The 26,633-nt window shown below is 42.0% G+C and overlaps 1 protein-coding gene across 19 annotated transcripts in view; it reads right to left on the reverse strand.

Annotated features, from left to right (window-relative positions):
• PTPRT (protein tyrosine phosphatase receptor type T) overlaps positions 1–26,633 on the reverse strand; it is a 2,174,878-nt gene that overhangs the window by 810,054 nt on the left and 1,338,191 nt on the right. For all 19 annotated transcript variants that reach the window (XM_069652359.1, XM_069652348.1, XM_069652364.1 and 16 more), the window contains one exon: positions 4,220–4,329. In XM_069652359.1, the coding sequence (XP_069508460.1) occupies positions 4,220–4,329 (110 nt within the window). The remainder of the gene's footprint in view (positions 1–4,219; positions 4,330–26,633) is intronic.

Consider the following 26,633-nt stretch of genomic DNA (forward strand, 5'->3'; position numbering starts at 1 on the left):
TGGCATTCATGTCACTCCTATTCCTTTTTTTCTGTATCTAACCAACCCCCCTGTCACGCAGGTAATAAGGGCCTTAAGCCTGATAACAGGCAACCCTCCAATGTATTTGCATGATAAAACTGACTGTGGTGAAAACTGTAACATGTTTACAAATATCCAGCCTCTAACTGCAAGGCAGAGCTTCAAGGATTTGTCTCAGAGGCATTGCTGCGGGGTGGGGGGCCTTAGGGGGCTATAGCCCCGGATCTTTTGGTTGTAGGCCCAGATAGAAGTTCAGGAGCTACAACCAAAAGACTAGCTAGCCCTGGATCTCGACAGTCCTGACATTAGTGTAGCCCCAGATCTTTTCCAGACCTAGCAACACCCCTGATTCGTCTTTTTGAATCATGCCGTGGAAACCTAAGCAATTGGCATTGGGATCTGACTAACTCTCAAAAGGAATTAATTTCATATGTTGTGCCTAACACCATTCCCCGCTTTCCTGAAAAATAATAAATACATGAAATAACCACAATCATGCGTATTTCCATTGCATAGATTTCCCCTTGGAGTTGTGTCTTGTGGGTGCCATAAATATTCAGAAGCAAGAGAGAGATGCTGCCTGGTAAGCATTTATGTAAAATGGCTGCCTTCATTGAGTGCACAATCAAAATGTGTGAGTGGAAAGACTGGAAAACAGAGGTGCTGCCCTTAATGAGCTGCCAATTGTTAGTATGATTACAACAGCACTTGTTGATTGACGGATAGCGCTCTAGCCACTCCTGCAGCTTGATGCAAAAAGTGTAGGTCTTAGCAGTCAGAAGCATAACTTTCCATATTGTAACCCGTGCTCGTAAATGAATCATGAAAGAAGAAATAGGACTCCTGCAGCTCAAAAAAAGAAGAAAAAAAAAAACATTGTGCAAGTTCTCATTTGAAAGGTGTGGATCTTACATTTCTTATACAATTCTTGCATACTGGATCTCACCATCATATATTTTTAAGATAATGTATGTTGGTCTCGTTAGGCCACAAGGAATAGTACGTTAATGTTTTTTTTAATTTATTTTGTATTTATGTTTTATTTTTGATGTCCTATTTTCGTTGGCAACGCTTCTTCAATTTGTCAATGATCCTTATTCTGATGCTTTCCCAATGCCTAATTACAGGGTTGATAGTAGGTAGATATGAAACACGTCATGAGGCATTTTAGTTCACCTGTCAGATTATTGTGCTTCATAATGATGCAGAAAGGGGGCATGTGGGTTGGAAGAGGGCGCACCCATTTCATCTCATACTGACTTTATGGGGAAACATCCAAAATGCCTGTAAATAAAAGCCGGTATGGGAGATGTGGTTGAATTTTGTCCATTTGAAAATTAAGAACAGCCGAGAAGTTCGATCAAAACCCCCATTAGGTGCTAAGGGCTGCAGGGGCTGCAGGGCTGTCCAAGGGCACCCTTGTTCACTATATTGTGAGCGGGGGTTGCGGGAGCGTCCCCTGCAGATGATCCAAAAAAGTAAAAAATAAATAAAAGAATTCAAGAAAAAAAAGAAAGGGCCCTGCAGCACCAGTTCCCAATCACGGAAGTGAAAGAAAACAGGCGTCACAGGGACACAGCAAGTCGGCAGCACACAGCGAAGTGTGCCGCCGCAAGGTAAGTAGGGGTGTGGGGATGGGGGCGGTGGTGTCGGTGTGTGCGGGGGTCAAGTCAAAATGTTCAGGGGAGAATAGAACAAAGGTTATTTTCTGAAAAATGATCTTCAGTCTTTTCTCCCTCAAGCATTTCCGTCACAGGATTCCAACCTTGATCCACTTCATGGCTTGGGGACGCTTGACAACCTTCTATACATGATAAGCCATGGCTTGATAGTTCTAAGGCTACTTTGTGCGTTTCTGTTGTCAGCCAATGTATGAATGCCTTATCCCATATTGTGTCACAAAATAATGTCCTATAGTAGAAATGCATGTGACAAATGTGTGCTTTGAGCACATTACTTTCAGAGGGAGCTCCCAAGAGCAGATGGGTGGGCTTCGGCAGGCGGTGGAATAGAAAATCGTGACATTTATTTCTGCATCACTCCAGGAAGTGGTGGGCTGCTTTTGGTGCATCAGATGCTAAATTGTTAGAAAAAAGGTATTGCCTATAAATGGTCTGCCTTTGAGATATTCTGGGCTCATTGACAGCTTTGACCTTGGTGGGTGTTATCTTGGCATGGGGTGTTCTTGGGAGAAACCAGAATAATTGATATGTGTAAGTGGGGTTTTAAAGGGTTAGGTTCAGTTGGGAATGGTCAATGTATTATTACAATTATTTTCGTGACTAGTGGTGGCTATAATCGTTGGCTCAACTGGCCATTGTCTGTGCCTTTTCATGTATTTCCACAGAGCAGTGTCCTCTTTGTTGCACCTTGGTAGCTTTAACTACTAAGTCCATGCCTTAGCTAGGTGTACATTGTCACTTGCATTGTGTCTTTTGGTGCCAGGAGACCTGAGGAGTGGGGGCAAGATTACAAAGTGCACTGCTTTATTACTCAGGACCCTGGCACAAAATTGCCTATCAACAATATTACGAATGTTTCACCTACTGGAGATTGACATTGAAGCACTGTACATCTGCAGAGACGCCCATGGATTATCGGTGGCAGGCAGGTGGTAGTATTTGAACTGTAATATATTGATACTTAATTTTAGCACATCAGGTATCACCTTCACACACATTCTTACACTGAATGCATCTGAAGGGTTTTCACTGATTTCTTTTTTTTTTTCTGAAACTCCTGCTGAGTCTTTGTCACTGGGAATGTTTCTGACCTGCTCAGGTAATTGCCGCTCATCCTCTTGACACTACCTTCTCAGATGTATCCTGATCAGAATACATGTGGTTAGCCTTCCTGCAGGGATTTGACCATATGCCATGCCTTTGTGAATACTTACAGAGATGCCTTCCTTCACGAGGGGCTGTTCACTATTGGACCTTCCCAGTAGCTATTTGACAATAATCCCCAGGAGCTTACATTATTTTGAGTTCCTAACTCGTTCTCCATTTGTGTATCCAACAAAATGGAACAACATAAATGCCGTTTTTTTTTGTTTAACTAGATGTGATTCTGTGACTAACTTGGGATACATATGTATGTGTATTTATTTCTGTATGTGTTTGTTTTCTTTATTTTGAGTTTTGTAATGCATAACACGCAGAACCAGAACCACTTCAGAGCACCAGAACCTAACAGAAGGAGGAGGGAGGCGAGTGCAACAGGGGATGAAGGCAAGGGGTGACAGCACACTAAAGAAACTCACAACAGATCTTTTCACAGCAAACAGTTGAGCTGCATTGCATTGTCGAACACCAAAGCGGTACATTTTTCAAAACATTGGTCACTTTAGAGTGATAGCCAAATCCGTAAAGACTCAAGAAAGGAGGGAGTTTTCAGGCCATTACTAAATGAGAGAATGTTCAAGCCTTAAATCTTTCAGATTCTTTTTTTCTAAATCGTGGGCCCTCTGACATTGCCATTCCAGTGGTTGAAGTGAGCATGGACGGTCAGCGTGGTGTTCCACTACTTTTATTTTTTTAATGTTTCAGCTCCACTACTTTCTGCAACCCCTTTCACCACTCCGGAAATATTATTTGTGAAGTTAAAGCGCACTTGCCCACTTCACCATCGGATATCAGTTACAGCTAAAGTGAAATCTGTTTCAATTCAGTTGGCTGTCAACCCACAAGACTGCAGCCCTTGAAACATGTGTTCCACGGTGCTTCCTTCCTTCCTACTCTGTCCGACACCAGAGTCACAGCTCCATTAGTTTTTGGTGTGTTCTAGCACTGATTGGATCACTGTATGTTTTGCTCCATTGTCCAATGGTTCTTTGAACATGACACACATGATGGATCATAATACTGGATTGTTGAACATGATGCGTATGGATATGAACTTAGTGACCATATTGCACAATGTATGCTTGCTTTGCAATGGACACTTTGATCAAAAATCACATGTTCTTTTTGTCATAGCTCATTTTGCATTATTACTCGGTTGGTATTGGATGGTTGTCCAAGCTACATGTGTCCGCGTATTTGAGATCGTAACCTATATCATATATCCCAGATTCGTCATTTGGCTCTCGGACAGAGCCACATATATCAGGTTTCTACACAACATTGTCCCTTCACGACACTGATTTGCATTTTCATATTTGCTTTCGGCCAGCTTACAGAATGCCTGCTTTTCTTACCTCATAGAGGGTGATCACTCCATTCGTCTCATTGGGTGGCTTCCACTGGAGGAAAATCTTTTCCTCAAAGGGTCCTCCTTGGATAGACTCAAGGGGTATTGACCCAGGTACTGCAAGAGAAGAAAGAGTAATGAGACGTAAGTAAACCTCCTTTGTTGCATGAACTACAGCACACATATTTCATAACCTCAGATGTCATTAAGGCAATTCATATTTAAGCCATTGAAAAAAGAAATAAACATCGCTTTCAGAATAACTACAAAATGTGCAGGCAGTGTACTGAGATTACATCTGCTTTTGGATATACAGAAAACGTCACCAGAATTGACTGCATGGTCGTGCAATACTCACAGCCCTGGGTTCTGCCAGCTTGTGATCAAGCCATGCTTTGACACAAAGAGGCAGTGTCGTCAGTGGAAAATGGCCAATTGAAGTGGTTGCATGCTCATCAGTGGAACTCACCGACGCTAAATCCCTCACGACCAGTAAAGAGGTAACAGTAAAAACAGGTGGCATTGGTAATTCTGCACGTGTTTCCTGCCCGCCTGATTAGGAGATGAATATTTCATGGAGGATTTGCGGCATGTCGTAACAGTTTTTTTTTCACATTACTGCAATAATGGACCAAATACCAAGAGACTCACAGTGAGGATTAGGGGAAACGGATCTGCGTGAAATGACGTAGTTTAAAAGTCTGACCACCAAAAGTCCAAATTTGTTTTTCTTTTCCCCCCATTTGTTTGCATATATATATATATATATATGTATGTATATATATATATATATATATATATATATATATATATATATATATATATATATATATATATATGGGGGGAGTCATCACCTACAGCCCCCCCACCTTACGCCTATACATTTTCTATTACCTTTACCCCCGCACATATATCTATGCGAACCAATGGAGGTCGGACTTTTGGTACCCGGACCTTTTAACCTCGGTCATTTTTGCCCAATCTGGGGAAACAGCACACTTCTACTACTAACAAATTCACGAGGAACTGTCATACCAAAGCGGGCCATTTATGTGTTCACACTTGGTCCCTTGGATAGATGCACGTCGTTACATTCATTGCAGCTGCTTGCATAGCTTCAACATGACGACAACCCATTCAAAGTGCTCGCATTCAAGGCGTTGTTAACACCTCATCTCCTGGTGTGAACGGTGACCATCTGCGAGGCGAGCGTGCACGATACCGAGCATATGGTATGATATGACTTGCGTTAGTCCTTATTAGGAAGACGTTAATTCAATGTAATGAAACAGGATTTCCAATATTTTGATCTGAACATGGTCAATAGTGCAACGTATCAAGAATATGCTGCATACTATTTTGAACACACATGCATATGTATGGAAATGTGGATTTTGAGATCATGTTTTATTGTAACTTCTGTTTGTAGGTAAGCGTTCTGCCTTCAGGCTTCCGCGCGCAATGCACGGGCGGTGCCCCTTCATTATTTCCTGTGTATGAACATTTACAATCAAAAAAGTATCATTTCGGTGTTGCATGCAAAACCTTTGAACACCTGGTCATGTCCTTCTTTGTGCATGCTCTATCATTAAGCAGCAAGCAATAGTTTCGCCTCTTCATAGGTTCCACATGCTTCGGATGCTCGACCTAAGCACAGGAATTAGTTTATGCGTCACAATCCCATTCCACTATTATTCCTACATGGATTCAGAGATGTCACAATATATGACACTTTTTTTTGGCTAGGTTATGAATGTGGTGTGTCCAGCAAGTGCGCTTGTTCGGTTTTGCATGGAAATCTGACCAACAATATGTTATATCATCATCAATCGTACTTTTTAGAGTGGAAGAGTCACTCAAGCCCTGAAGTGGGTTCTGACTAGATGTGTTCCAGGGGTGTCCACAATAATAGAAACTCTGCTCGTTGAACAGCGGGGGACTGAATGAGAGTCTCTCACAGCATTGCTGAACTAGTACTGTACTGGCTAGCGCTCTCATTCTGTTGAGTGCAGCAGGCATATGTATGTCTGTGTGTTCAAGTTAGGGCAGTGCAGTACAGGCGGAATAGAGGCAGAAGCACGGCAAATGCAGCAGGAGGCCAGCAGCCACAAGGTCAGGATGGGGGTGAGGAGATTGAGGTCAGGGACAGATGGGCAAACCCCATTGTCGGTGTTCTTGTGACTTAGAGCCAGGGTTATGGTTTGGAACCAGGCTGCCCTTTGTAGGAGAAAGAAAGAAACTACAATACAGATCTAATAGCAGGAATGCACATTGTAGCAGTGAAGTTGGGTCGGGATAAACGGGCAGCACTGGCACCTCAACACCCAGGCCACCACATCGCCCCTCTCGCCACCTGTCTCACTAGATGTTTCCCACCCGTCTGCTCCCCACCACCAGGAAACAGCTGTACACCTCATCTGTGCCCCTCTGTATCCCACCTGCCCATTGTATATCTGTTCTGTTGTTACCTCTTAAAAAGCACTCTTTTATGCATCTGTACGGTTGTATACCTCTCGCAAGCGCACCTGTATGCATCTTTGTGGTTGTATACCTCTGTGTTGTGCTCTGTTATGCATCCGTATGGTTGCATACCTCTGTACAGCACTTTGTTATGCATCTGTACTGTTGTATACCTCTGTAAAGTGCACTGTATTGTTGTATAACTCTGTAAAGCGCCCTGTTGCTTCTCAAAGCTTGTTCCACGCTCTATAAATAAAAGTATAATAACAATTGGCAGGGAGGCTGAATTGGGCTCTTGAAATTGAGCGACAGTTCTGACTCACTGAGATGAATTTGGTGAGCAATGATCTCACAATGAGAGCTTTGTTGAGCAGGAATCGAATAAAAAATACATGTAGATGATTATTTCCTTCATGGCTTTTCAGTCTTACTGTCTTGTAAGTGACATGACACTGCATCTTTGAACCATTGGCCCACTAAGATGCCAAAGCCAACTGGATGAATTTGAGAGTATATTGTCAACATTTGTTTCAAAAATCCATAGAGCACACAGGATACTGCTTCAATTTCATTCAAAGGTTCATCACATGTAGACATGAGTCTGGTTTTGTTTCATTACATTTAACTTTTTTTGAGGAAGGTGCATACTAACCAGCAAACTTGATGTAAGCCTGGGGAGTATTTCTGAAAAGAGCTTTTCAATAGGTATCAAGATGGTCTTATAAACATGGCTAGTAAGGGGTAGCCAGGAAGGGATGTACAGGAGTTCAATTTCAAGAAGTTGATTGAAAATCTGCAGTTGGGCTGTGTTGTTTCATAAACGTGCTGTTCATTTAGGATCTCTTCACATTCAGGTCACTCAAGAAACTATGTACATGGATTACTTGACCTTCCTTATATCTTTACTGTGTTGATGATGAGTAATAGCAGTTTTTATAATGAAGAAAAGTACCATGATTTATGTTCTGGGGTTAGCCATGTTTATTCATCTACTTTTTAGATCTGCTTTTTATATAAAGGAATACATATACAATTTGTGGTCAATTGCCTGTATACATTCTTTGTTGACATATGGTTTGACTGCTGAACAATCAAAAAGAAAGAAAGTAGCCATGTACTCATTAAATGCACTCAATACTTTCCTCTTAAGCATTGAGTATGTTGCAAGCACTTAGACACTGAAATTACCATCGTAATTGATGCAGGGGAGGACATTAGAATATGTTTCCCAGGAGCAAAAAACAGCTCCTGGATATTAGGCATCATCAGTTATGCAGGAACTACTTCTGCAGAACTAGGACCTAGTACATAGCGTGCAGCAAATCTAACCTGTGCGCAAGATGCAAACTACATGTTTTCCTATTACATATTATGGAATATGCTTTAAGTGTCCCTTAGGTGGGTTCTTTATTCTTTTTTTCATACACATTCCCAAACCCTCATTGTTAAAAATCACAGCTTTGTTTGTATAGCACAACTTGCCTGGGTAGTCAAAAGTAGCCTCTGGTAGCTGCCGGATACCAGGTAACCAGGCTTCCCTTGGCTATAACGAGGATCTAAAAAGCTCCAAGCTCCTGGCAATGTTGAACCCTATGATGCCTTGCAAACATACTGCTACCCAAACCCATGTCTTATTGTAAGGCATGTCGCAATGTATCTGGGGTTGCCACTAGGTTCTTCTGTTTCCTTTGCATTGAAAAATTGTGGATGGATTAAAAGTGGCGGCCAGAGGCTGGTGGTGTGAGACAATTTAAATAAGCAGGCTTTCCAAGCAGGTATGGCCTTGGTTGCTTCCTTCCCATGCACTTTAACGTATAGGCCACAAGCTTGTGAGATCCTAGGAGGTCACGTTGACAGTGCTGCTACTCAGTGGCAGAGCAGTGCACACATGACAACTCAGAGAGAGCCCCCCGAGCTCCAGATATTGAGAGGGAGTTCTGCAGCATGCCCCATTATGCCAACCTAAGGATTGAAGTAGGGTAAACAAACGCACACAATGTGCTTCACTGGGACCCTCACTGTAAAACTGGTGGGGAGTTCCAAAAATAATGTTCCTTTAAAGGAGATAAGACAGGACCACCCTGATCTGTGTGCAAGCCTCCCCAGAGGAAGTCTGTTTCTCCGGAAAGGATCAGGGGTTCTGGTGGGCATTGTACTCCAAAATATCAGGGAGCTGACTGAAACAGACCTTAAAATCAAAATGTAACAGTCGCAGCCCTATAAGAAAACTACTCTTAAACTTTCAGAGGTTACTGGAATCTAGACGCTGCTCCCAAGTGTTAGACCCTCTAAAAGGGGTCAGTAACAATTCTCGTAATGCCTTACATTTGACAGACTCTCCCATAAGAGGGGTTCAAAAATTCACTTGAACTATGCAGAATCAGATCCTTCCAAACAAGGGTCGGTACTGCTCAAGTACATGCCTGGGAAAGCCAATACCTGCAGGAGGTCTTGAAGGCTCTGCTGGCTATAACTGCTGATAAATAGAATTGTCCATACAGCCATCCACATATCTGTGATCAATCCATTTTCTTTGAATGTGCTATCCCATGGGCTGTTTTCAAATTCACAATCAGCCCACACGGTATCACTACACTGCCAGACAATCGCACATATTTTTCATTGAGCCACTGATGGTTTCCTAAAGACTGTGCTTAACATACCTGTTTCAAAAGTGGAAAATAATGAAACTGCCAAAAAATAAAAAAAAGCAATATACTGAACACCAATGTGAAAACATGAACATAAAATACAACACTAGAACTCACCCCATGTATTCTGCATGGCCTTTCATGTATACTTAATTCAATATAATTATAAAATGTACTCCATTGGGGCTGAATGGGGGTTTCCTGCTGTTTGCAAAGTGATGTAAGTAGACTCACTGTGGATGCAACCCATGCCACGTTAATAGGATGGAGAGGGAGTGGGCTGTATGGGATATCCATGTAATCTCAGGTAGCCACCTGCCCATGGTGATTGCCTTGTGTGACCCTATAAGGAAGACTACTTGCATTACAGTATTGTTGACATCTGTCAAGTCTAACACCAGGTGAATATCACCTGAAGACTTCTTCGCCAGGATCAGCACCAAATAAAATATACAAGTTTCCAGGTGAAATGCAGATTATTGCAGGAGAACATTGACTACATGAAGGAGAGCAGGAATTTCAAACTATTGTTTGGTTTTCCTAATGTGAAGCAGGGAAGGAAATTGAGTAATCTCACTGGCATAGCTATCCAACATCCATAGATCTTGAGGCTGACAACATCCATGTGCCATAGAATTGTTGAATGCAGCCTTCTTTGGGCCCATTGACCTGGTGCAATAGGTAACACGACTTCATTGTTGCACTGGAGGAGGGAGATGAGGAATGATACAGATTATCATACTATATAATAAAAGGCCAGATGTATGTTTGTCCGAAGCCGTCCTGCCCACTTCACCTGTTATCACGGCTAGGTGGAGATGTTGTCTTACACATACAACAACAAGACTTCAAGTTCTTCTTCCAGGCGAATAAAATGTATATTTCAACAATGATAACATACAAATAGCTCCAGAAAAGGCCCAATACAGCGATACCACTTTAATAACATACTTCAAGTTGCATACACTAAGAAAAATATATACAATTCATTTGATAAAGCATTATTTATCTAACAACATATATATTTTTGAATGTCTTATGTATTTATTTATTGTAATATTTCTTGATACGTAATATTACATCATTACTATTCTTCATACATGTTATAAACCTTATTTGACATAAAATTACTTTATTTTATAATCTCATGTCTACTTTGAATCAAGCTGCACATAAATTGTATTACTCTGATATCCCTCAACATTTTTATGTTTGAGTCCAAAACACCCGTAAGTGGAATCCAAGCCAATGAGAAGCAGATACAACAGTTGGCTGTATGTACTATGTTGAACCTTGAATGGATTCTATGAGATTTTGTTTGAGGTTACTGATCCTCCATGTAAAAGGAGCAAGAACCTTTATATATGTGTTTTTCTATTAACATACATTAAGTTAAAATACAACATAAAATATATGTATACTCTGAAAATGTATTCCTTTAAGCACAGCATACTGTGTACAAAGGCTTTACCAATAGTATTACCAAATTTCAGACCAATAACTCTTATGCAGTATCTGCCTGGATGAAAATGTAATTGACCTTCAGGAGGTCTAGAAGATGGCATCTGTTTGTGAGCAACCAGCGCTCAAGGTTTTCTTTGTGCATTCTGGTTCCTATCCTTAGCAGACAGTTCTTTAGTTCTCAAGATCTTGATCAAAAGAGCTTCTGATATTGGACTTGTTATTGTAAAAGCATATGTTTCTGTTCCACAAATGCCATGATGATGCATAATAACTGCCTTTAGCCCAAATAATGGCGAATGACAATGATTTCTTTATTTTGTAGACAATCTCTGAAAGAAACTGCACCTCTTCTCTGTCATCATCATTCTATCAGCCTAGGCCCGAAGAAAACAGCAACATGGTGAATAATGGAATGAGTGGCGTAAATAGAGGATCTGTTCATAAATATTGTAAAATAAGCATATCTCCTCTAAATTGATGTCTCAATTTTATCGTCAATTGGATCAGAAGAAGCTGTGTTCTCAGAAGCAATTTCAGTACATCCAGAGACAGTTGGAAAATGGAATTTATCGTTGGAATTTTTTGGGATCTTTCAACCAAACTCAGGAACAATTTATAACCTTTTATTGAATCTTGGATGCCATAGCTATCGGTATAATGTAACTTTTTTTGTTTTTGGTAGCACCTCCTTAATGCTTTAATCAGGGGATAACCACCAATGGTAAGAATGAAATATGTCCACACCTTCGGAAGTGGAAGGACTAACTAAGCCAGGAAAACCTATGTGGGTATGCACTTGTATTTACGTTTTCTCACTTTTTAGAAGAAAGAGAAGATTATTACTGCTTCCTCTCAAACCAAAGGGCCAACCGCAAAAAATTGTGGGCCACACCATCAAGGGCTGCTTTCTTACCAGAGGTCCTTCTCCACTGAGTTGCTTTAGCCATTATGTGTAAACGTTAGGCTGTGGTGCCACCCCTCACTCCAACAAGAACCAACATGGCAGGTGCCCTCAGTATGGAGAATGAGAAGGGGATCTCCGTTCAAAAAATGTGTAGTGTGTTTAGACAATGACCTATCCCTCATACATTTGCTTGGTTGCCTTTTGTATACTACTGCATACTATGATTTTTAAAAACATTGTGTACAGGTACTAGTGAGTGAAAAAAGATTGACCACTAGGAAAAGCTTTGGATTTGTTAGTTTCTGGGTAAAGCAGAGTTAATTCTCTTCAATTTCTGTACTTTAGTTAATGTGCAATATGTTTATAGTGTCAACATTTTATTTTTTAAAGGGCCTTATGTGTATGTGGAGCTAAGACTGGTTCTGTCATATCGATTTTCTCGGTGTTCTCGCTGTAGATGTCTTACATATCCTGGCTAACTGAAGATTAAATGTGACCAGTGGGAGATATTCACTACAGAAAAATACCCATACCCAATTCTCTGCTTAGGCATGGATCCTGTGGTGAAAACCCTGTGATGGCTTGCCATTTGGCAAGGGTGTAGGAGTCCTGTCTTTTTTGATTTTTCATACATTGATACAATGATGCTGTAAGTCCATCTCTGAAAGGCAAATCTGCTGAACAAATGTTCCTTTCATATGCATAGTGTGTACCTGTGTCCTGCTGCATCAGTACCCTGATTTGCAGTGCCTGTCCTACAAGTGGCACGGAGCAGATTCAGAGGTCACAGGTGCCCATTGGACAGTTGCAGTGAACAAACTGATTGGAAATTATTTACATTGCACACATTCAACAACTACACAAAATTCCAAAACTAATAACCCCTCACTCCGATGTCACTGCAGTGAAATATGAATCTGATGTTTCACTGCAGTGATGTCACACACTCACCCGCACATCTATCTGCACCAATTCATGTACAAGACCAAAGCTGGATCGACTACACACAGGTGCCTGTTTTTACCACTCTTTCAACTGCAGCCCAAGCCTGCTTCCTGCCCACCCACACAAAGGCCATGATAAACTAGGAAATCTTCAAGGAAAGGGCCCTAATTTTCCTCCAGAACAGATGATTTCCACGATGCCACCCCAAGTTCAGATTCAAATCAGAAGGCTACTCGAGCTTCACACTCGTTTATCAAATGTGACTCTGTACCCCTCTGTGAAATATTTGTCTGGGACCCTCCACATCACCCAACATCCTTAGTGGGTTTGCTCTGAATACTGCAAGAGGTTACTGCAGAATAATCCATTCAGGATCTCTACAGAGAAATCCACCCAACATCACTGGCTAGAAATCCAGCCAAGATCAGATCACTGTAGAGAAATCCACCCAAGGCAATGGCTGGGAAAGAGCCAGTTGATAAAAGGAGTGTCAGTCACATTTGCATTTGGACGCTATGTGAATACAAATACTGAAATTTGGATTTCTGGATCGAAATTAAGGCATTCTTCAAGTTGTGAATATTTGAAGAAACACACGGCCACATCACATATGTGGCAAAGGTTCATCCAATTACAGAATTCGCCCTGATGAAGGACCAGTTATTGGGTCCTAAATAAATTTGCAATATGTTGGAATTCTGCTCCCTCAACTAGAGATGAACTTTGGGAATTAAAAATAACTACAAACAAAACTATAAAGGACTATTGTCTATCTTTTTAGATGGAAATCTAACTATTGTATTTTCTCTTCAATATTATATGCAATAGTGTAATTTACTTCAGTAGTATTTACAACATTACAGGCGACCCAAGGTCTGATGAAAGTCTTTTCATCAGACACACTTTTTGTCTATAGTTTTTCCAGTAGATACTGGGTTACTTGGGATTCGCCACTAACCGCACAAGGAAAGCTGCAAGTCATTATATGAAATTTAAGAAAATCAGCCGTGCCCGCCTATACTTTTCGTTTTTTCCCCCTCTGTGAAATATTTGCCCATAGTTGATATTCACCCATGACCAATTCTATAATTATTAGCCACGCAAAGGTCTTATAATTGTCATTGTTTTAAGGACAATCAAGTGAGACAACTCTCACATGAAGACTCACTCCTGAAAAAGTCCTGCTATACTTCTGCTGCCAGCAAAGGAAAGGGGCACTCAACATGGCCATGCTTTGCTCTCAATTTGGTAGTTGTAGGATGTAAGTATGGTCAGATAGGGACAGAAAAACAGCACTGGACAGCTGCACAAAAGTTATCAACATTTGCATAGTTTTCACAACAAACAGTTTGAGCATGCATTTGGGGGACATTTGTGGAAATGCTGCATTTTGAAGTCCATTGGAAGAGTATCACTGTCTAGAACTAAAGGCTAAATAATGGCTATGGAAACTTCCCCACAACCTGCTGATCGAAACATGACAGAAATGTATCCCCCAGTTTCTCTCCTTCCTCATTATTCAAAGGTCCTTGAGCAGGTGGTTCTCAACTGGATAACTATGTAAGTTGAGGATAAGGGCCTTGGAGTTTCACTTCATTCTGGCTTCCATAGAAAACACTCCACCGGGATTGCATGCATACATGCCTCCAACTTTCCCGCTAATGCACACCACTCCAAACTCTCTTCCATCCTCTTGGACCTTTTTGCTTCTTATGACACTGCCAACCACTCCTCTCTACTCCTTCTTTTATTTTGCAGATCTGTCCTTGCCTGGATCGCCATCTAACTGGAAGGTCTATCCTTTTAAATTTCCTGGAACTCGCAAACCTCTGACCCCACCCTTTCCCTGTTGGCGTCCCCCAAGGATCAGTCCTTAGAACTCTGCTTTTAAACCTCTATACATGTGTCGTAAGAAGACTTATCCCATCTTTTGGCTTTCACTATTACAATTTTTTCTGATGAAAATCAAATATGTTTCTCTTTTCCTTCCTTTAAGCCAGTCCTCTTCAATAGTGACCTACGAGTAAAACAATATATCACCTCCACTACATCTGCTGCTCGCATTACCCTCCTCAACATTTGCTCAAGCCTACTCAGTCCTTGGTCTAACTCTCCACTCCTTCCTCAGTCTAAACAAAGTCCTCAACTTTGCTACCTGCTCTCTCTACAACCTACCCAGATCATTTCACACTTCCACCTACCAATGACATGCTGGTTGGCGCTCTATTCACAACTGCTCTCTTTTCAAGTTCTTTCTCCTAGTCTCTTAGTCTGCAAAGCTCTCAATAGGCTTGCTCCTCAGTACTTGTCTGATTCTATCTCAGTTTACTCATCATCTCTTTCCTTCCTATTCTCCTCTGCACATGACCTCACTGTGCCATACTCTCCCCATTCCTCCTCTTGCTTCCTCTCTTTCTCCCTACTCTCCCCATTCCGGTGGAACCCTCTGCTCATAACAACCAATCGTAGTTCAACTGTGGCTCTCTATAATGATTGGCCTAAACTTAATTTCCTTGCTAAAGAGAATGCTCTATAGCGATGTCACTAATTCTAAAATATGTGAACAATTATTTTAATAATTTTACTTCTGATTCAATGTAAATAAGCTAAGACTCAGCCACCTCTGAATAAAAGTCAATTGTGAAAGAAGAGAAATATGTGTTTGTTGGAATCTTTGTAAGCCTGTGTTTTGGAGTTAGATTGATTGATTCCCAGCTTGATTTCAGAGGGATTGTTGCCTTAAGAGTGTATGTGTGTGCTCCTCCCTGAAAGACCAATGCAGAGAGCAAAATGAAGCTCCCGAGGTTGGAAGATTGCTGAAAACTCGATAATTGTATTTATGTTTTGGACATAGGGCTGCCCGTGTTAAAGACCTGATATAACATGAAGTTGAAGACTGCTTTCAGCCCAGAGACAAGAGAATGAAAGATTTGATTATGAGAGGGAGTGGGTCACTGATTGGGCTTTTGGAAAGCACAGCAATGAACGAGGGTAAGTGTGATCAAGGCATATAATTCAATTACAAATGAAAATTAACTTGCTCAAAAAAAGCTTCTAGTTTGGTTTATGTTAGACTTCTGGTAGTAGTAAAGATTCTGGTTGGGTGTTTGAGAATTGTGTACCTTCTATATTTCAAAACCACTGCATTTAGATGCGTTTGCTGCATCCAGCTCCATGTGAAAACATTTATAAATATATGTAATGTAATGTAAAAAAAGTGGTCTTATATAGCACTTTAAGAATGAGGGGAACAGTGTTGTAGGCGGTGTGAGAAACCTAAGGGTATCCTCACTCTTAAACCCCCTATATCCTCTTCTCAGGAGGCCAGGGAAAAAACATCTCTTTTGGATCCTGACCCGGACGGTGAAGAAGCAAGGGAGGAACACCTGTTTGGAGGGCCCTCAGAGATTGGGATTGGGGTACTCATTGGTGAGACATGGTATCCCCCTTTCCCTATAGATGATCAACTCTACCCTTCCCTGACCTTTATGTGCTAATGCAAGACCTCTCCCCTCATTTCCACACATTTATCATTTGAAAGTACTGGGATGAGGAAGAGGAGACAGAGAGTAATGAACACTACACCTTCATTTCACCACTCTGGTACTGGGACAAGGAAGATGCCTGCAGAGTATGATGAGATTCAGACATGTCCCCTTAATCATGGTCAGGCAAACTTAATGAAAGGTAGGTCCACACCTGAAATCTGTTAAGGGGTTTCAGGTGTAAAGAGAGAGGCAGAGAACACCACACAGAGAAACAGAGAGGGGAGGTGACCAGCAGAGGATGCATTTTCAAAGGAGACATCCGTGGTGGCACATAAGGAGGAGCCAGGGTGCTGGGCAGCAGCCCAGAAAGCATTTAAAGCCCAAGGTGATTTGGCGCTGTTGGGCATTCACACGGGAGGGAGCCTCTATATCAAGGAATTAGCAGCTGGAGATTTGAACGTGTAGGAGGAAGCAGGAAGCTGTCTGCATCTACACAGAGGCAGCAGAGCAATCATAGTGGCCAAGGTAGGCTCTTGTGTGCAAACAGGACCCGCCGATCTACGAAGCAGGACAGAAGCAGCTGGAGATGCCAAAGAATAACGCCTACGACTGGTGAGTGTCAGGGAGAGGCATTCGACAGCTGGTGTGTTCTTAGTGGACTGCAAATAGGTAATGAATTACCAAACTGAAGGGAAACTTGAAATTAAGTATATTCGATGCATATTGAATACCGAACTGAATAGAAACTTGAAATTAAACATATCAAATGCATATTGAATACCGAACTGAAAAGGAACTTGAAAATAAGCACATGAAATGCATATTGAATACCAAACTGAACAGAAACTTGAAATTAAACACTTCAAATGCATATTGAATACTGAACTGAATGGACATTTGAAATCAAGTATATTGAATTTCTGTTGAATACCAAACTGAATGAAATCTTGCAATTAAGCTTCTTGAATATGGAATTGAGTAAAACCTTATCGGCAGAGTATATAACAGAGGACAGCCAAATAGAAAGTGCTCACATGAAAACAACATTGTGAAAAAGAGTGCAAGTGTGAAACAGTGCCATAGAAAGGTGGACATGAGGAAGATAACCACAAAGTGAACTGTACGAGTAAATGCAGTGAGGTAAGCCCAAAGACTGGCAAAAGGTGTATGACACTTTATGGCAGAGCTAAGAGGCTTAGCAGGAGAGGCCATAGGAATGCAAATACTGCATATAAAGCAAAGAGGCAAATAAAAAGAAATCAAGGAACGTGACTCTGTGCACAGGGACACGTCTAGAAGAACCTGTGTGGACTGAGAAGCCTAGGGATTGTGGTTGTGCGCCCTTTGATAGGTGGACTGGGTGGTATGACAACTGTGGCTCGATCAGCGAGCCCTGAACTGTGAGAAACAAAGACATTGTGAAATAAACTAAGGAGAAACACTGCAAGTAAGCTAGTGAAGCAAACCAGAAAGAGGGTCAGGCTGACCTTGAGTTGTGTTAAACTTTTTGAAAGACTGAAACAAGTAAAAGTGGCTGAGCTAATGTATTGAGGAGGGAACCCTGAGACTTGAGGAACTGCAAGTATTGTCTTGAGGACAGAGCCACAAGTCCCTTTCCTTTTGAACTGTGGTGCTTTTACCTTGGGGAAGGGAGACCTGAGGATTGTGTGGAACTATATTACCTGGAAACTGAGAAAGGTAATTCTGAGACTTTTGTGGAACTTTCTTGAACTTGGGGAAGGGGAGCTGAAAAGGATGCAATGAGCTGGAAGAAGCTCAGAACTTTGTGTTGATCACTATTTTATAATTGACACCCCTACTCACTGTTTAGCTTTAGTTGTGAGGACAAGCCTAGGTTTTGGGTACAGACAGACCTATAAGTTGAACTCTTTTACTCCGGCTTTCCTTAGTTTCATTTGAGTAGGGACATCCCACCTTAGCATATGGCAAGTTAGGCCTTCTACCACCCTGACCTTTAAGTTAATAAACATCTTTTGTTTGAACTTTAGTCTGTTGTCTGTTGTGTTGCTGAATGCATGTTGGAAGTACCAGTTACCTTTGTGTCGATATGAAAATCACTATGTTGTTTGTAGTTGGTATGCAGCAGTCAGAGTACCATCCTGGGCAGTATCTGGGTTGTGGAGTGCATTCATTGATGGAATGGTAGTTGCTAGAATATGTGTAGGGTCTGAGTATGTTAAGTACACTAAACCTAGTCAGTCACCTGAAAGACTGTTAGAAGTGCAAGGATGCACCGTTTTTGTAGTGAGGATTAATTTGAGGGATGGGAGAGTGGAGGTGGAGAGGGCGTTATCATCTCCTGATCTTAGTTCTAGATTTCTATATTTCACTGAGATTCAGGTGCAGACCAGTGTCATGCAGCCGAGAATCCACCCATAAATGAAATAGATTTTCCATAGATGGCAGTGCAAACAGTTGCACACAGTGCAAACAGTTTCACAATTGTGCATAATAAAGTAGTCCACATTTTAGTTGGATGTTATTATCTTTCTTTTCTTTCAAAGTTGGTTGTTGAAGAGCCAACTCTTGAGCTCTTTCCTGAAAATCAGGTGGAGAGGTTTGAATAGGATGTTCCCGATTTTCATGGCCAGAGCTGAAAAATAGGCTCCTCTTGGACATTTCTAATAGAAATTGCAGACTAGTACAAGAGCAACATTGCTGGATTGAGTGTTCTGGAGGGAGTGAAGTGTTGAAATGTACTTCTAAAGGAGTAAGGGTTCCCTCCATGGCATGAACAATGGGCCATTCACAAAGTTTTTAAGCAAACCCTTTTCCTGATGGCTAGCTAGTGACAAATACATAATGCTGACATAGCATGTTCAAATCACTTCATTCCGAGTAGCAGTCTTGCCATTGCATTTTGAATTTTCTGAAATTTCTTTTTAATGTAGCCTGGGAGTTTGAGACACAGGCTGTCTGCATAGTCTGCTTTGAATAATATTAGTGAAAGTATGGCCATGGCCCTGTGGGTGATTGTTAAGTGGGGTTAGATGCAGTGTAGCATGAGCAGGTCGGATAAACAGCTTATGATGATGACTCTGATCTGCGGCTCAGGAGTGATGATGTTGCCCATTTTGGTTTCAAGATTCCTTTCTGTTGTCGATGGGATTGGGCATGCACCAACCTCATCAGGCCATGGGATTGTGGTGAAGTTACAATCTGTACGATTAGAGGGCATCCATTCTGTTTTGGTAGGACTGAGATTTAATCGTTTTGCTGTCATACATTCGCCCACCTGTGCAAGGGAGTTTTAATGTCTTTGGTGATTGGTTGTTCAAAAATGTGCAGATGATGTGTGCTTTCTTCACTTAGCTGTTGCAGGAGAAAACAGGTCTGCTGAGGAAGTCTATTAGGGGTATCATGTATATGGTTAAAAGTAAAGGTGAGAGTGTGCACCCTTGTGGTATTCCACAGCAAGTTGATGAGGATGTGAATATTAAGGGTCCAAGACAGTGTTATCTGTTCTACCCATGAAGAAGGAAGTGATCCAGTGTTAAGCTGTTTCTTTAATACCAATACCTTCAAGTACTCTTAGGAGTACCTTTTATCGACTGATGGTGTCAAAAGCAGCTAAGATGTCTAGCAGGATGAGCACACTCTCTGAGTTTTCATTTGGATTGCTTTTAGCCACGGTGGATCACAGAACCAATTATGCACTCCTAAAAGGTCTAAATTCATGGTGGGCCTCATTCTGTTTGTGGTTTGTTTGGATTAAATCCCAGAGTCGACCACTTATGGATTTTTCAGAAGTTTCTAGATGAAAGGGTTTTTTGAGAAAGGGTGATAGCTAGTTAGGTTGTATGGGTCAGTGCTGTGATTGTTAAGCAGAGGTCTGATGTTCATAGATTTCTACTGAGTTGGGACTCTTCCGGTGCTGATGGAGTTATTGAGGTGTGATAGGGAGATACACATCAGGTCTGGAGGCTAAATGAAGGATTTGAAAAGATTGGGGATGCATGGATCCTCAGGGGGTTCTGATGGGTTGCGTGGGTCAGTGGTACCTTCTAGGTCCTCTGCAGAGAGAAGATGGAAATAGAATAGAAAGGAGCTAGTGGGGGGGGGCGTTGCTGGAGTCTCATTGGTGGCATCTGGTTGGAAGCTTACTTTATTGTGGAGGTGATCCTGGATGTCTTGCATCTTTTGATTGAAGAGTGCAGCGATCTGTGTAGGAGTAAAATCTGTGTTGCAGGTATCAGTTTTATTTTTTATAATTTGATGATGATATTATACTTTCTCGTTCAATGCATTCAGAGAAGTGTGCCTTCTTTATTTTCACTACTTCAGCCCTGTAAAGACGTAAACTGCTGATTATAGGCAACATGTCTATTGTGAAGAATGTTTTTCCTCAAGATTTTCCCCAGTTTCTGATTGCACTCTTTTAAGAAGTTTTGTTTGGGGGTGAAACATTTAATTTGTTTCTTTTTTGAGAGTATTTGAATGGTTTCTTAGGGACAATCCAATCCAATGGGGAAATAATCCAGTTGTGAATGATGTGTAGCATTGCATCCAGCGTGGTTGTTGGTCCATCTGTGGGGTTGGTAGATGTGGTTGCTTCTAGCCTTTCTAGCAGGAACTTGATTCGTTTTTTGTGCCTTGAAACACTTGGTTATAGGCGCATTATAATTACCATATCATATCATATCATATCATTTTCTTTTCATGGTCTAGTCATGGTCGATGGTACTTTTGAAGGTACTGGAGAAATGGTTTCTCAGAAAATATTGTGAAACGGATAGATATGTGATCTCCACAGGGGAGGTGAACTGGGGAGCAGACAGTGGTTATGGTTTGTTTTCAGAAAATGTAATCCAGACTGTGTGCATCAATGTCGGTGGTACCGTTAACCATCTGTTTGAGCTGTAATGCAGTAAAGTTCATTCTAAGTGCCTTTGTTATACTGTTGTCTTCTTTCTTGAGCCAGATGTTTAAATCTCCAAGTATTGTTAGTAGTTGGTTATCTCAGGATTGCTGTGGTATCAGCAAGTTTGTCAGAAAACTATGGACTGTAGGAGGATGGTCTTTAGATTAAGATGAAGATTAGTGCAACTGTGGCAGAGATGGAGCAGGCCGGAGCAAGCTATTAATAGTCTGGGATGATTCCAATGGAGGGTTTTATGTGTGTGAAGGAGTCAGTGCACCACAACTATGCCACCTCTTCTCCTATTGTAGTGATTAGGACAGATGATTGTGAAGCCTGATGGAATACCTTTGCGTATAACAGGGGATTGATAAATGAAGCACCAAGTTTTTGTGATGAAGAGTAAGTCAGTCTGTACTTTGGAGAGAAGATCCAAAATTTCTGAGGAGTGCTTGGAGACAGAACATGCATTGATCAGGAGGCATCTTGTGCCCGTCATTCCAGGGCCAGTTCATTTGCTTGGACCGGTGTTGTTGGGTTGTTCAAAGAGCTTGTGGTTATTTCCCAGGGCTACACGTTAACACTCTCAGCTTCAAAGAGGCTTAGCAGGCTCTTCTTGAGGTATGACAGTTTATCCGTTGCTGCAGAGTGGTTGTGGTGGATGTTGCAAGGTGTCTTGTGATGAATGGGGTAACAGGCAATGTTTCTTGAGGGTAAAGTCTTATGGTTGCTGGATTGCCGTCGGGGTCTTTGTTGTCAACGTTGTTGGGTCATCGGTCATTCCTGTTTCTCAGAAAGATGTTGTGTCATAGGAATGTGGTTGATCTGGGTGATTCAGGAGGTAAAAGGAGACAACAACTGTCAATGGTCTTGCAGGGTGCCATCTTGGAAATCCTGCAGAGTCTCTAGAAGGCTAATCGGAGCTGGTAGTGAGGGCTCTCTCCTTGTTCTTTCTTAATTTCTGATTCTGCTGTCTTTGTGGTTTCTGCACATCTTATTAACGCGTTTTCATCCTGTAGTTAATGTGGTTGCTATGGTAGGGAGAGATGGAAAATGGGCTATTTACCTTTTTGATTTTCTCCAGGCCTGTGTATGTGGTTGGTTCACTTAATGATTTTTAACCCCCTCCCCCCCCACCTATGACGCTGGTTAGCTGGAAGAGTGTATAACTGTTCTCAGAGTGTTCTAGGGTATTGTAAAAAACAAGCTTACATTAAGGGTTGCTATGGTGAAGCACTGTATTTGACTGTGGCATGGCTTGAGCAACCTATCGCTCTCGAGATGTTTCTGACTACAATTCCTGTGATCCCTGTTCATTGACTATGCTGTAAAGAGCTGATGGGAGCTGCAGTACATCACATATGGAGAGATACAGATTGCAGACTCCTGGGCTAGAATAATTAAGATTCTGAGATTTATGAAGAATTGCTTGTGTCTGATACTCAAAGGTGAGAGGGCCTAGTTTTGGTGAGATATGATTAGTTATGGCAGGTGAGGAAAGAGAGTTAATGGGTGTGATGTGCTAGCATGGTGCAACTTGTTCAGGCCGACATATATGGACCAACTAGTTCTGCTCTGGGGGTTTAGACAAATACCACAAGCTATGTAGTTATTATGGGGATAGGACAATGAGTCTACAGATGGTTGGTATCAAAGCTTGTATGTGTTTGGGCAGGTAGTCAGAACTTAAAAGTAAACAAGTTATGTAATAGGTATATAGGCAGTATTAATACATCTGCAGTTATTGTGGAGGGACACATACACCAAGTCAATCTTGCTAAATGTTAGGGATGCAGGCACACAACAGAGCTATGCAGTAGTTATGAAGGTGCAAATTGAGTCAATGTATCATACAGTTATTATGAGCAAATCAATACAACACACATGTGTAATGTATTGAGCATGCATGGAAGTACAAATGATCATATATGGCAGGGTGCTAGGTGTTCAAGTATCAGTATTAAGTTAGTTAGTTGTTATGGACACATGTACAGTTGCAATCAAGTTAATCTAACATTTGCCTTAATGCCAGTAAGACTGGGATCCTCTTCATCGAGATACCTGTTCCCTCCCTTCCTCTCTCTCTCTGGCCACCCACTCTGGGCCTTCTTCCTGCTCCTTGCTGAAAGGCTTAGAACCTTGGTGTTATCTTCTACTCCACCCTCTCCTTCTCTCCTCACATCTCTGACGTCTCGAAGAAGTCACATTATCAGCGACACCTCCTCAGGGGTATTCTTCCTTTTCTCTCCTTCCCCCAGAAACTCACTGTCTCCAGAGCCCTGGTCCTCTCTAGGCTGGACTACTGCAGCAGCCTCTTTCTAAATCTGCCTGTCTCTTCTCTTCGACCTTTACAACTTATCCAGAAAAAGGACTGTGAGACTTTTCCTTGGCATCAAGCCCAGGGTTTGTATCTCTCCAGCTCTGAACTCTCTTCCCTGGCTCTCTGTGGCTACAAGGATCACGTTCAAGACCCTTTGAATGTTCCACAAGGCTTTCTGGAGCCTGAGGCCTCACTACCTCCAACTTTCTCATCCTAAACATTTTCTTTCCCAAGCTCTCCGCTCATCCGCCTCTAACTCTCGGAAGGTCAGACTCTTCTCCAAGCAGAGAATGGTGGGCAGATCTCTCTCCTTGGCTGAGGCCTCCCTCTGGAACAGCCTCCCTGCCTCTCTCAAATGTGAGCACAACCACCTATGGTTACGAAAGCAACTCCAGACCTGTCTTTTCACTTCCGCTTTCTCTCTTCCTCTCCCCAGCTGAAGTCCCTGGCTGCTGCATGCACTGGTCACCTGGCCACCCTCTGTACAAGGGCCCATGCTCCTGCATGTCCAGATACCCTTGGACTGCCTCCTAGCTCCCCCAGCACTTAGGGTCTGTATCTGCAACCCTACAATACCTTCTCTCTGCACTTATGAACCACCCCCTGGCTGCACCTATTGAGTTTCCTGCACTTCTCCCTTCCCCCCTTGGCACTTCTCCCCTCGCTCTTCCCTGCACTTGTACAATCGGAATGACACACGACCTAGTAAGATTGTTGTTCTGTCCATCTTTTGTTTCCCCCTCCGTGTCTTGTCACACCAAGAAACACTTGTGTACAGGTGCTTATAAATGACTTGCCATATCATATGATATGTGCAAGATAGCCGGCAACACAGTGAGTCAACTGTGCAATTGTAATGGCCGAATATATGCATGTGATCAAGTCAATCTATCTGTGTGCCAGCTATAAAGGTAGCAGTGAGTTAACCCAGTTATAAGGTAGATACGTGGTTCGTAGCATGACTAGCAATACACGTGTGGGGTTTACTTAATGCTTAAACCTAATTAATTAATTTCACTTTTATATCACGCCGAATGCCAGAGACCAGCCACTCAGCACCATATTGGGTTTCAAACCTTTGATGCACTGTGCTGTGTTGCTTCTAAGACAAACACGGTGCCAATGAGATATCCACCGTACTAGCCCTTTAGTGTGTGGATATGTCCAGTTATATTCTGCCAATGAAGCAAATATTTCTGCCATTACTCTTGTGCTGGTACATATCATTTAAAAATCAGAATTGTAATGAATCCTTCTTGGTACAATATCATACACCATGTGCCTTGGAACACTGTCATGTTTATCAAAGAAGATCCTATGTCAGAAATGCATTTGCATTTCAGGGATTTCACTAAGGGGTGTGCGTCCAGCGAGGAGTTTGACTTGTTCCCTTCATTAATGGAGGATACCAAAAGTGGGCTCATTTTGTAATTAGTCTAAACCATGAGTTCTAAATAGTTTGGAAACTGCACAGCATATTGAATGTGGTCATTTGATTTCTTCAAGTAGAGTTTGTGCTCAGATATAAAAGACCCGAACAAATAATTTCACTTAACCGCCTATTTCCATATACGTCCCTGCAAACACCTGACCGATGGACGTGTTCTAGCAGCAAGTCTTTTAATCTGCCGATCAATGTTATCCATTGAACAACGTTGCCTTTTGATCATTTCCATTCAGGATAATGAGAGATTATATATTGGAAAGACTTCCAATTAGAAAGTCTAATTAGGACCTACAATACCTCTACTCTTTAGGCAATTCTGCCTCTAGAAGCATGTGTTGGAACATTATAAAACATCATGTCCCAGAACAGAATCTTATACGGGCAAATTCTCCCATTCGTAGACTGCTGCTTGGATTTTGAAACTGTTAACATCCTTCCCAAGAAGCGTTAATAAGAAGCCATGTGTCTGATAAAAATGTAATATTGAAGTTAACTTCGAGGATTGGTGAGGCCAAAATCAGTAAGGGAAACCAATTAGGCTTGGGGCAGACGCAGGCGAGCAATCATTAAATGATAACAGATTCATGGTTGTGAGATAAGGTGAGCATTTCGTCTCAGTAGAGGCGAGGAAATGTCAAGGCAGATTGGCCCGGCCAGCCCGAGCAATGCCAGGACGGTCCCCTGTGGCATTTGGATGCTGCACACAGCATGGCATAGCAGAAAGAAGGACATATGTATCCATCAGGAAGATTCTGATTCGTTTAATGGAACATGTCTCGGAGATATACATGTGCTTGTTATGGAATAGCAAAATGCACATTTAAACCAAAGCATTGAGTTACATGTTAAAAAGATCCCCCGCAGGCTCTTTAGGGTGCCCTTCTTAGGGTGTCATGCTGGACCTGCATGTAATAGTACACAGGACGAAGTGTCACCAGTGCTGGAATGTAGGCGAATTTAATACGTTTTGAAAAACAACTAAAATGGTCTCCTTGGATTCCGAATCCAGGGAAATGAGGAGCCGATGCCGGACCTGACACACACTGAACCCACAGTGACCCGCTGTTTTTTGCGCTCAGGGACAAACTTCCCAGCAAAGGAAGGCTCTGCAGTGGCCTGTCGCTATTTTACTTCATAGGCGTTAAAGTGCGATTAATGCGAGGTGGCTGCAGGCAAAGCATTGAGTGGGTGATTACTGCCCTTTAACAGGAGCGTATGATGGGGGATTAGAAATCAGAGGGGTGCATATTGCTGCCAACTGTGTTAAATAAGGGTCCGATTCATGGAACTTTCTGTACAGTTCAAAGTGGCTTTCCACTGCTGAAAAGTGACTTTGCACTGCCGACACAAAGCCTGATTCATGGAACTGTGCAAAGTGTATGTTTGATGTGCAAATTCAGTGCAAAGTCAGTACAAAGTTATTTTTGCAGTACACAATGGACCTGCTTCATAGATTTTTTTTCACGGTGCACAGTGAATTTTCACTCATGGAAAGTGACTGCACTGCCAATACACATCTTGATTTGAGGAACAGTTGACTTTGCACTGCTAACAAACACACCCCGATTTAAAGAACAGAGTAAAGTGTATTTTTGCTGTGAAAAGTCATATCAGACTGCAAAAATACACTTTGCGCTGCTCCACCTGGATTTATGGAGCAGTGCAAAGTGTATCTGTGCGGTGCAAAGTCACTTTTCACCAGTGAAAAGCCACTTTGCACCTTGCAAAAAAATCCATGAATCAGGCCCAACGACTGTGCACTGACTTTGCACTGCAAACATACATTTTGCACACTTCCATGAATCAGGGTTTGTGTCAGCAGTGCAAAGCCACTTTTTAGCAGAGCAAAGTCTCATTGAACCA

The sequence above is a fragment of the Ambystoma mexicanum genome, chromosome 3p (assembly GCF_040938575.1).
Source record: "Ambystoma mexicanum isolate Mex_15411 chromosome 3p, UKY_AmexF1_1, whole genome shotgun sequence".
Taxonomy (NCBI): Eukaryota; Metazoa; Chordata; class Amphibia; order Caudata; family Ambystomatidae; genus Ambystoma; species Ambystoma mexicanum.